Here is a 13,131-nt window from a genome sequence, read left to right as displayed (position 1 = left end):
TCGCCGCTCCACCACTATAAAGAAGGCGAGTCATTTCAGCATATGCACTCTTTTATTTTAGAGAAACTGAATAAATTGAATTGAAAAATAATATTTGGATATCATTCCACATTGCAGAAATTGGCAGTTGTCCTTAAATTGTGATATTTAACCATTTTGTGTGGTTTTGGGATAAATGATCATAGATTTAGAAAAGCTAAATAAGAAATCATTTCAACTGGGCAAAACTACAAATCTGTCAACATGACGGAAATCGCTAGCCAACTCTGGGATTCCGCTATCATGTTTAACCCCGCCACATTATTTACGTATGTGCCTGTCCCAAGTCAGGAGCCTGTAATTCAGTGGTTGTCGTTTGTATAAGTGTTACATATTTGTTTTTCTTTCTTTTTTTTTTTTACATAAATAAGGCCGTTAGTTTTCTCGTTTGAATTGTTTTACATTGTCTTATCGGGGCCTTTTATAGCTGACTATGCGGTATGGGCTTTGCTCATTATTGAAGGCCGTACGGTGACCTATAGTTGTTAATGTCTGTGTATTTTGGTCTTTTGTGGATAGTTGTCTCATTGGCAATAAAACCACATCTTCTTTTCATATCCTTATAGGAGTAAATTCCCTTAACAGATGATGTTATATTTTGGCTTCTTTTTTTATCTTAACTTTTAAATTAGTTTATTTCATTTTTATAAAATATCTAAAAAAATTATTATTTCTTCATTGTGAATAAATGAGTTTCAATTTCCTTAAGATATGATTGTCGTACTTCAGAATATACAGGGCCAAGAGGAGGACTGGTACTTAATTAAAAAAACTATCCCCTTTTTAACGACTTCAATATAAAATCTTTGTCTAACATTTCAGAATGAACAAAATATCAATAAGTACATATAACTACACGTTAACAAAGTTATTTCTCCCACCCCATACTTTGGAGTTTGTTAAATTGTCAGAAGAATATTTTATTTATGCTTGTAAACGTGGCTTTACATAAATGACACTGATTGTTTCTCTTTTGAAGTTCTTTTGCATCTTGCTCACAAGATGTATGTCCACATGGATACAGATAGACATCAACTGGTCTATCTAGACAAATGCTACAGGTATTGCCTGATGATGCTGGTGTTGAGGAGTCACTGAAAAAGGGATACTTATATACAAAGATACATGTTGAAAATGAATTAATTTGTCTTATGTAAATATTCTAACCACTGTTCCAGGTTAGGGGAGGCTTTGGATCCCGCTTACATGTTTAACCACGCAACATTCTCTTTGTATGTGCCTGTTTAAAGTCAGGAGACTATAATTCAGTGGTTTTCGTTTGTTTATGTGTTACATATTTGTTTTTCGTTCACTTTTTTGGACATAAATAAGGCCGTTAATTTTCTTGTTTGAATTGTTTTACATTGTCATTTCGGAGTCTTTTGTAACTGACTATGCGGTATGTGCTTTGCTCATTGTTGAAAGCCGTGCGAGACCTATAGTTTTTAATTTCTCTGCCATTTTGGTCTCTTAAGGAGATATGTCTCATTGGCTTTTATAACACATCTTCTTTTTCTATATTAAGAATGAACATGTATTATGGATATGTCATTAAAGAGAAACCTGTTTAAACTGAGCTAGCTTAGGTTTTAAGATAACGGATGCAGAATTGTCTCATTGGCACTCACACCATCTTCTTATATCTATAAACATTGCGGAAATTGTTTGCTTATACTGAATAAAACTATCATCTTTACCAGTTTAATTCGAAAAAACCTTTACATATAATAAACACAATGTGCATCCAGTGGTTGTTATTTGTTGCTAAATTACATTTTGTTTTACTGATTATTTCTACAATACATCAAGCTGTTAGTTTTCATTGGTACTCATACCACATCTTCTTATATCTTAATAATTAATATCATTATCACTCTTACCGGTTTATATATTGCTTGTTTAACTCCATACAAAGAGTTGCAACCCACGTAGCACCTGCTTTACTAGTGAGTTGCAGAGCATGTGATAATGCGAACGCAAATCCCTGAAAATCAGCCTCTTGAAATCGAGTGAAAGGATGGTCACCATGTCGGCCACAGTCCCAACGCCATACACAGACCTGTCCGTAATGTGCTGCCTTTCCTTGTATTGTTTTACTGCATTTCATGAAACCAGTCTGAGAAAGTAGAATCAAAGTATTGTCCTCTTCACAAGTCCACTTACACGGAATTCGTCCTCTTAAAACATGAATAAAATCTTTTAATAATTTGGGAAAGGAGAAAGGTTTGTGATCAAATTTAAAATACAGATCATGTCAATGCTCACAAATGATTTTAACTTCAATAAAGTATACATGTAGCTTTTATACTCAGTGAAAGAATATAGAAAAACGTTGATTTCTTAAAATAATAGAAAATAAATTTTATGATCCATAAAGCAAAAAAGTAATATTGCACTAAACAAATGTTGCACTAAACATAACTGTTGAAGACAATTTTAATGAAAGTTTTACGTGTTTTTTTCTTCTTCTTAAACTTGGTATCGACGGAATTCCATATCGAAAATGTTTAATTTTTATCTGAAAGACAATGCATATACATGTATTATCTAATCTTTCTTATGTTTGTAATGTTTGATTTATTTAATTTTCGGGTGGGGCTGGGGTTAGGTCGTATTAATGGCCGATCTTTGGTAATCTGATGTTGACACGGGGCGATTTAGAGCGAGACACCTGTTTATTATTGAAGATCTATGTTCACTTCTTGTAATGTTTGAGTTTGAGAGTTGCTTGGTTGCTATTTCTTCAGTTTGTTATAAAACGAATAACACCAGGTATATCGATGTTAGAACCGCCTATTAGGGTCACAAAACAAATATATTTATCTCGTAATTAAAGAGTAAATATTTTGAAATAACGAAATTATCATCACGTAATTACAAGATAATTATCGCGTTATAACGAGATCATCATTGTTTCATCTCGAAATTATGAGATAAATGTCGCGTAATTTCGGGGAAAATATCACGTAATTACGATTAGATATTTTTCTCGTAATTATGCGATAGTTATCTCGTAATTAAGCGATAATTATCTTGTAATTACGTGATAATTATCTTCGTATTACGCGATAATGCAAAAAAAATTAAAAAAGTCTCAACTCGTAGTTAATATTTTTTTCGTAATTACGAGATAAAAAATGATTATCTCGTAATATAACGCGATAGTTTTCTCGCAGTTACGCGATAGTTTTCTCGTAATTACGCGATAATTATCTCGTAATAATGCGATAGTTTTCTCTTAATTACGATATATTGATTTCGCAATATAGAGATATTAGTCTCGTGATTACGAGATAAATAATTTTTAATGTGACCCTAATCGGGTTTCGTATCGATGAACTATCATCAGGAAAAAGAGCAAAACCACGATCTACTAGCAACAGTCTCGATCGACTACCTAGTGTATGTGCACAAAATCACGGTCCACTTCCAACGGTGAAATGCACAAAATTACGATCTACTATCAGGAGAGAAGTAAATAAAATCACTAAAGTACTAGATTAACTAAATACAGTCATACAGTTCAAAATCTAAATCAAATACCAACATTAACAACAATCTACTTCAAATAGTGAAAAGCACGAAATAATGATTCCATAGGCGGATCCCGCCCCTCCCTTTTGTGGGAAAATTTTGGTTGATTATATAGGGAATTACTGAAGCATGGCTAGAGCCCCCCTTTTGGTCAGTCAGTGGGCCCTTATGAAAAGTTCTAGATCCGCCACTGACGAGATACTACCAAAACTCAAAAACACAAAATCATGATCTGCTTTTATCAGTACAAAGCACAAAATATAACGATTTACTACAACGACTAGTAAAAAAATAAATGACATTGTATTAGCATAAATGAAAAGCACAAAATGATGAATTAAATGAGTAGTTGAGGGATGGTGTGGTAGAACATATGTACAACAACCGCACGTATTCAAAAGCTACCGTTTATTTGACATTAATTTAATCGGAGGTCGAAGCCTGTGACAATTAAATAAAACATTAAACTATGCATATTTTATGACACACATTACAAATAACTTTTAAATGATAGAAATTAAATAAAGACTTACCCTTCACAACCTTCTACTGGACATCGAAAATCATCAAGTACATGCCATTTTTCAGGGTCCATATTTTGTTTGTGTGTTACATGTACTGAAAATATATTATTAAGCAACATTCACCTAATTACCAATTTAAAGATCTTTAATTTTTTGAAAACAACCCACTTCTAAATTGTCATGTCTAATTATAGCACATTGTAAAAACCACATATTTCAAAATCGTTTTACACAAAATTCCCAATATTCTAAAAAGAAGTTATTGGGCTAAATTTGCATATTATGTATGAGCAGCATTTAAAGGAAGTTTGCCAATAGTACAGTATACGTAAATTATATGGATATTACCTATGGCTCAAAAATAAGTAGTGACGATTCGCGGAATTGTTTAAAGTCAAACGAAATAACTACATAGAGATTTAAAAACAAATAATAATGATTTGAAACCATGGCAGGTAGAGATATATGGATGCCGCTTTCTAGTTTCAATTGCCCAGTAACTGGATGCCCTGGGTAAGATTCTTTGTCAGTATGCACTGCTTTAATGCTTATATATTTTAATGCAATTTAGGCTTACAAATATTGAATTTAAGATTATAAATATATTTCAAATATCAATATCCTAAATAGTAATACTAATAAAACAAAACTCAAAATGTATGCTGTAACTCTCATATAGGTATTGCGCAGTTTTTGTGCTCCGTATACGTACACATCTTTTACAGTCAGTTTTTGTATATATATTTGATGCTTCTAGCTATAGTATAAAAATTTAATATTCCTGTAATTATTCATTTTTGTCGAAACTCTTTTTTTTCAGAAATCGTTTCCCAAAGAACTGGGTATGCTCAATTGACAACACAGATATGTTTGTATCTCAGAATGGTATTTTATGCTGTAGAGTCGGGTAATTATAAACAGTCAAATATTCATTAATACATTTGTTTTTGTTTTTTTAAAGAATCAGATTAAAACCTCAGCCACGTTTCTCTCACGTCACGTAGTGATAAAAAGTAAAACCACTGGTGTGTACCCAATCCTTAACTATATTATGTACATACTTATATACTTTAAGAAAGATTTGATTGTCTTGAGTACATGCAATTATTGAAGTAATAATCACAAAACATAAATAAATTAGAAACCGGCCGGTAGACAGAGTTATAGACAAAATCACATGAATCTATTACGTATTAGAGCTATTTTCTGAAATTCTTTCAATTTTTTAGCTCACCTAGCCAATCCTATGGCGTCCGTCGTCCGTTGTCGTCATCCGTCATCGTCGTCTGTTAGCTTTTAAACTCTTCGGAAATTACTGATCCAAATTTAACCTAACGTGGTCACAATCATCAGTGTGGTGTCTACTTTACCAAAATATCCCGCCTGCCAACAAGATGGACGAGACGGCTAAAAAGAGAACATGTAATTTGCATATTTTGTCTTTTATTTTGAAAACCGCTTTAAACAGAAAAAAAATCTAACAGAAGTTTAGTAATCCTCAAAAATCTGATGGATAACTGTATACCATAAGAAGTAGAAATGTTTAGAAGGTTTAAGTCATATGAAACTATAAATGGCTAGTTTTTATTATAAAACTTATGTACTTATACTTTTATAAAGTTCAATTTAAGAAGTAATAGACTTTCTTTAATGATTGGCATTTTAGACAATAACCAACGGCAATATTCGGGTGAATTCGCTACCGTCCTCGGATGAAGATACGGAATCGGCCGAGTTGTGACAAATGCGACAATAATTTGCCGACATGTTGGACGTATGCAGTTACCTCAGCATTACCTTTCTCGTAAAAATCCGGTAAGGGAAATACCCAAGTGCGAAGTGGGAAACCAGATTGACAGAGAGAGTCGACAAGCGTAAACATTGAAATAAACTAATTTTGGTTGTACATGATATACACGTGGCGGTGCTTTTACCACAATATCTATGCTTATAATTATTTGATGAATGTTTACAAAGGTGACACTCGGTAAACTTCGGCCTCAAAACAATTTTATCCTGCAATTCGGTGTTCTGCTATACAGGTACAGCCCTACTGATAGACTTGCTTCAATTCCCTTTCTATTCTTTTTCTCTCACTAATTTATATGTTTACTGATAAGTGCTAGCCTACTGATTGCCCTTGGAGACCTGCAGATGTCAGTATAATTGTAATCTCCTAGTTATAGCAGTAAAACTATTAAAGGGGCAAAATTGAAAAAAAGAAATAAAAACATAATTAGGAAGGGACATGTAGCAAGTCTACCCTACTGATATCGCTATGCTGTATCTTTATAAATACTACTAGTACACACCCGTGACATCGCGGATCCGTGACTGAATTAAAGCATATAACTATGCGCAAGCCTTCCTTTAGTATTAGTATTGTCATCTGATAAAATCATGCCGATTATAAGATACACAGTGTTCTCTGCTTTCAAATCTTTCTGTTTGAACCCGTCGAACTGGAACTTATCAATTATTGGTCATGATAAATACTAATAATTTGGAAAACAAAAGGTCCTGGAATGGAGTATTTTTTAATCAACAGCATTGTCCTATATTAGTTATAAATTAAGTTGAATTCTTTGGTTCGCTGTTTTACGTCACTCATGTCCGCTAACAAATTGAAAACTGTACATATACGCCTTATTTTTAGTCCAGATTTTTAGTATTCGTATTGTTATCTTAGAAAGTCTTACTGATTAAAATACTACAATAGGTAACAATTTGACAATTTAGAAGTGTCAACCCTGTGATTATGACCCGTGTATATAGTATATTAATCCTGCATACACTGTTTGGTGATGCCCCTGTCAGATGCGGAACGTTCAGATAAGATAATAAGTAACAGGTGATTATACTATTGGTATCGGTATCGGACTCTACCCGGAACTTCCTAATTATTGGCAATATTAATTACGTGGAAAACAAAAGGGCCAGGAGTGGTGTAATTTTTAATCTACACCTTTGTACTATATAAGTTGTATATAAAGTTGAAGTCTTTGATTCGTCGTTTTCACGTGATGACGGCTGACAAATTGGACCTCGTAATTTTAGTATTATAGATACAGATATCGCTTTAAAGCTCCGCCCACTGCCGGACTGAGTATTGTATGAACCTGCGTGACCTCAGTGATGTATTGCAGTCGCATTCCAATGACGTATTAATTGCGAATTAACGATTTCTTTATACGTTCTGTTTGTTTTCAAACATTTCTTTCTGATAACATACACACAGGAACAGCTGTCTTTTCTACGATGACAACTATCGATTTCAAAACTTGAATGTGTATGATTGTGTAAGGGGACAACCATTTGATTTTCGGGGAATGGGGATTTGTTTTTGATTTGTTTTTTAATTTTGTAAACTAAGAGAACAGATTATTCCTTTTCTGCACTATTGAAGCAATTTTTGTCATTTTCATTAAAGCAAGGCAGGGACTGATTATTCATTTTCACAACTATATTTATGTTATTCGAAAACATACAATTTTTAAATGATTTTTTAATTAAAAATAATACATGTATAGTCAAGTCATCTTGTACAATTTAATCAGAATTAATCATCATCCTCTGTAGAAATAAATCTTGTATACCCCAACTGCATATACACGTATTGCATACATATATAGTATTAAAGTTTGGTTGTAACAAGTCTCTTTTAAAAGTATTGACAAAACATATATTGCCGAGCGGAGCGAGTTAAATTTTTTTTTGAAGGGTTTTGGAGCCGGTGAAGGCACAAGAGCTATAGAAAAAATGATGCATAATCATGCTTTCTGGGACATGACAATTGATTTTCTAGCCCGGCTCCTAATTTTTCCTCCAAAATCCTATAATTTTTTTTCTATTGATTTCTATTGACTTCGATAATGCGGTTAGCGTTTATCTGTATATTATGAACATACATTACTATAAATAAAGTGTACTTTTGCTTTTTACTATCAACTCTCAATTTACTAATCGATCCATGGCGGTCATTGGCATATTATATAGACCTTTTCTATATAATAAACTCAGTGACCGCCGTAGATAGTAAATTTGAAAATGATAGCAGATAGCAAATACACGTTATTCAAAGTCTAAAAGTTGGTATGTACAAAGTACAGAAAAACCGCACACCGGATGTCAAGTCTGACTTAAAATTTCGTCCAATGACGGAAAAATATCCAGACGCAGTTTTTATCGTTTTTTTCTCCCAAAATAACCCATTCTGAATAATCCTAAAAATGGATGACAAATGCAACAATACATGGTACCTATAGGACACCGAGGCATGATGATTTATTTATTGTGGAAAGAAGAGAAGACACACAAAATGAGGTCTTCTCGTTTAATAGTATAGATAGTATAAATAGATGATGATTTATTTATTGTGGAAGGAAGAGAAGCGACACACAAAATGAGGTCTTCTCGTTTTATAGTATAGATGAGACGTGTAAGCTATGTAAATTATATTTTACTGACATTTGAATGAGAAGTAAATGCTTCGTTTAAAGTTTCCCGTCATCTTTACTGTTAAGAATTTCTCTCAGTATTTCAAAATAGTTTTATTTTTGATTTTTCTTTTCTTTTCGAATGTTAGACATACAGGAAGGATCATGGACTGGAAATTTGATTGCGGTAACCATGGAAATCATTCAGTACGGAGATGGCAGACAACAGATATACAAGGCTTTTCTTATGCATTATCGTATGCTACACAAATGTCAAATTCAGCAGGAGCAACTTGGGTTGCTTCCTTAATTCTAAGTCTTGGAACTCAATACCAGTATGTTATAATACCAGTTTACTCTATTTTATTATTTAATAGAAAAATCTAATAATTTTCAAATGAATTTCCACTCAATGCTTGTATAATGATGTACTGAATCCATGTACTTAAAATTGCACTATTGTCACGCACACCATACAAATTATGTTTAATAAGACTCACAAAAGAACACATAAAACAATTTATACATTGACAATATATATACTTATATAAAGAGATGCATGAGACTTTAAAGACATAATTGATAAACATAGATATGTATATATTTATATATAATTATATACATATATGCATATATACAAGTATTAACGTTTGTAATTTGCACCACACATCTAAAGTATTTTTTATTTTTACAAATTGAATAGCAATGTATATTTTTTTAAAACTGTTTCTCAAATATTGTTGCAAAAATTTGCAACAAATAAAAAAAGTAGACATTTTTTAACAATGGAAAAGAATATTAATTTCCCAGTATCTAAAAAAAAGTTTTCATTAAAAACAAAAAAAACACCGTAGGTTTCCTTTATCATAATTTTAGATAGATACCAAGGACAGTGTCCTCTTGTGAACTTCTTTTTGTCATACATTTGTAACTTTCAATTTTTAGAACCACCACACCACTGTAACATTCAAAGGCATTTCTATATTTAATTAAAATATCAATTTTCATTTCAAATGATTTATGCAGTGAACTAGTTAGGAATTACCAAGTGGTATATTTATGCTAAAAATAGTTTATATTATGAATTCAAAGAATCAAATAGGAAATCCGAAAACAGATATATTTAAAAGACACACTTTTGTTATTCAATGTTTAATTTAAATAGTCACGATAAAAGAAAAGGATGTTTTTTTTGTATGACTAGGAAAGAAGTAAACACATTATCGTCGTTTAGTATATAATTCACAAGGGCAACTATTGCAAGATTTTCTGATTTGCTCCTGTCTTTAAATTCATTGTTACATGTACTCACATTAATGAAATGTATTTATAGATAAAACCCCAGAGCGACACACACAGCTATGACGAAGAGTATACTGAATAATAGAATGCAACGTGGTTTTGCAAGGTTTTATTGGACAGTTGTGGGATTCAAAGAGATTTTATGCTTCATTGGAACCATCTATTGATTCTTCAAATAATAAAATATTTCATTATACGACTAAATGTTCATATTTTTAAATGTACAGTATCTAAGTGTCTATTACAATACTAAACCGCAAGCCGTATGTTCCGTCATGTATCTGACCTCTTCTGGTCTTTAAGAATACCAATAATATTCGGCAGCAGTCCTTTTGCGCAAATAACTGTTTTTCAGGGGTATCATTTACGCCAAATTTTGTTTTCCAAATGTATCAATTGCGCTAAATTTTATTTTCCAAATGTATCAATGGCGTCAATATTCTGAACTCATTTGCGCCAATTTACCTTACTCATTTACAATACAAAAGGAAACAGTTTTGGCGCAAACAGATGTCTACCTTTATATGTACATTCCTGATATTAAATATATCCCTGAAATAAATATCCGTTTTGTTGTTCTCAAATTAATATCCCAATTGTAATAGAACTGTATAATTGATGTCTAATCTATTTCTGGCTACAACGAAATCAAAGTTTTGTAAACCTTCAAAAGTTGTGAAAGATAAAAAAAAAAATCGAATATTTCAACAATTAGGTGTGCTTTTAGTTTTTCCTGTTGCATACTCCCAAAAAATAACTTTGAATGTCCCAAAAACTTATACGAGAAAAAGGACTTGTAGTTGTAAGTCATTACTATTTCAGTTGAACTTTATGCAGTCAATTTTTGTTGTAAATGTTTTGTGAAAACCCCCTCAGGGGCCTAAATAAAAATATTGTGTGTTTCCCCAATCCCGACCCTGCCAAGCCAGGTGTGGGTAGGTAGGTAGGGAAATAATTTAATTTTTCCAAAAAGCTTAAACATTATCGGACAATACAACAAGCCTGAAAATCCAAAATGAATAAAATAATATTTGACTTAGTTTTGACAATAAAATTTTATAAGTAGCACCAATTTTGCAGGGTCGGTCGGGTTTGGGGAAACAAACAATATTTTATTTTAGGCCCTGTATGTTTTTTTTTTTCCTTTAACCTTAACACTTAATTTATCATGGATTTTGACAATTTTATCAACTGCGAGGTGAGGTCGTGTGAATTTTTTTAAATAGTTATATCTGCTGACAGAGTATTTTTCCGTTAACCACCTATGCCAATCAGATCAGTGGATTACCTGTAAAAAATGATTTCTCATATCGGCGTTTTGCACCGATCTGCATTTCATTTGCTCTGATTTCTTTTCTTCTATGTACATATGAAACTTTCACAGAAGTGTACATTTTGCCAAAGTTGTCCTTTAAACCATAACATGCACATAAATCGCTCAGACATGTCCGATCCCATCTTTTCAAATGGTCTTCATTTACTTCACTGAAATATGTCTAGTTTTTACTCTACCAAATTAAACATGTACAATACTATTTTTTGGACAAAAAAGTGTCAACTTGAGAAAAAAACTCAAATGTGTCCTCAATATTTATGCACAAATGATACGACAGATAAACAGACATCAAATATTCAACAGATATATCACGTTAAGGAGGTTTTTTTTGCAAAAAATACCAGTCGAGAGAATGTTAAATTTTGTGAGCCATAAGGCGAGGGAAATTCATTCTCAAGACTTGTATTTTTTAAACAAATACTCCTCAAGAACATGATATATATATATCTGTTTAATTAATTACACCGAATGTTAACGTACAAAATGCATTGATGATCGTGACGTTACAAGCGTCCAGTCGGATGAGTATTTTTTTTTAGCAAATACCACGGCAGAAAGGGTAAAAATTAGTGTTGTCAAATCGTACATTTTTGCCTAACCGGTTACTCGGATAATCGTTCGACCGATTAACCGGTTTACCGGTAGTTTGAATTGGTGCTTGAAAACCTTATCAATAGTATCCTACACATGTGGTATGGGTGTCAATCCTTTCATCCAAGTCATAAATTTAAGCTTTTAGAATTGAAGTTTGTCCTCTTTGTTATAAGGCTTGTGTGTGAGGATTCCTGTCGAAGTTTAACTTTTAATAATCAACTACACCGTATCAACTATAGCGTTTGTACTAACTTCAGAAAAATAGAAAAACCTTCTTGATCTCGTAGAATTGAATATGTCTTAAACTGATTACTCTTTCCTTTTCACTTGTTGACTCCGAAGATGATGTGGAGTGTTTCAATTAAAATGATTAATTATAAAAAAAGAAGATGATTGCCAATTAGACAATTATCCACAAAGAGATTAAAATGACACAGAAATTCACAAATATAGGTCACCGTTCTTTAATTCGTTTGCATGTTACTCGTACTATCACGTATAGGATAAACAATAGCAATCAATTTACTGGACAATTGATCTGTCAAATTAATCACCAAGACGACAATTTTTAAATCAAACCTAACTGTTCAATGATTTCAATACACATTTATATAAAATCTGTCAAAATTGAAAAAAAGTCCGGTTAACGGTTTAGGTATTCGGTTTTCGGTCGGTTAACCGTTGACAACACTAGTAAAAATGGCATATCATTTTTGCATAAACCCCGGCGCTGTTTAAAAATGAACGATATCCATTTAATAAAAGTAAATTGGTGAAAAAAACACTGGCTATCAACCAATCAAAACCCAGTATTTTACATTAGGTGTAATTATATAAAATGGTGATTTACAGTTTTCAGAAAATAAATCACATGTTATTAAAATATAAATCACATTTTATTTAAATATAAATCCAATTACGTTGATATTATTACAGAAACTGTCTTTTTGTTTTGATATATAGTCATCTTAATCCTGCTGCAATTGTTTGCACAAAAACCCAGTTTCTGTAATAATATCAATGCAATTGGATTTATATTTAAATAACATGTGATTTATTTTCTGAAAACTGTAAATCACCCTTTTATATGTTCCAAAACGTTAAAACTAACAATCGAGAGGGCTTACATCAATAGATGTATACAATTCTTTATGAGAAATCCTGAACTCCGGTTTGTAGTAATTACATATATTATATACGACGTGTTGCTGACAGACAGATGTTCAGACAACGGTATACCATAATTCATCTCATCTAAAGCACAGTCGTATTAAAAGAGATAAAGCTGAAATATTTAATCAATTTACTCAAAGTCAAGTTTTTGAAGTTAGTCGGAGGTTTGGTTGGGAGTTAAAAAAATACTGCT

At 32.1% G+C, this 13,131-nt stretch overlaps 2 protein-coding genes across 2 annotated transcripts; one reads left to right on the top strand and one right to left on the bottom strand.

The window, feature by feature from the left end:
• Window positions 1-943: 943 nt before the first annotated feature.
• Window positions 944-4,292, bottom strand: LOC134689600 (uncharacterized). The gene is made up of 3 exons (XM_063549568.1): window positions 4,107-4,292; window positions 1,920-2,216; window positions 944-1,133 (listed from the first exon to the last, which is right to left on the bottom strand). The coding sequence occupies exons 1-3, from the start codon at window positions 4,214-4,216 to the stop codon at window positions 947-949; spliced, it is 594 nt and encodes a 197-aa protein (XP_063405638.1). The 5' UTR covers window positions 4,217-4,292; the 3' UTR covers window positions 944-946.
• A 111-nt stretch (window positions 4,293-4,403) lies between these two features.
• On the top strand, window positions 4,404-10,031 carry LOC134689601 (uncharacterized). The gene is made up of 4 exons (XM_063549569.1): window positions 4,404-4,610; window positions 4,918-5,004; window positions 8,683-8,868; window positions 9,867-10,031. The coding sequence occupies exons 1-4, from the start codon at window positions 4,546-4,548 to the stop codon at window positions 9,868-9,870; spliced, it is 342 nt and encodes a 113-aa protein (XP_063405639.1). The 5' UTR covers window positions 4,404-4,545; the 3' UTR covers window positions 9,871-10,031.
• The last annotated feature ends 3,100 nt before the right edge of the window (window positions 10,032-13,131 follow it).

This window comes from Mytilus trossulus, chromosome 11, assembly GCF_036588685.1.
Source record: "Mytilus trossulus isolate FHL-02 chromosome 11, PNRI_Mtr1.1.1.hap1, whole genome shotgun sequence".
NCBI lineage: Eukaryota > Metazoa > Mollusca > Bivalvia > Mytilida > Mytilidae > Mytilus > Mytilus trossulus.
Note: the sequence above shows the minus strand (reverse complement) of the source record. Positions and strands in the feature narration are given on the sequence as shown.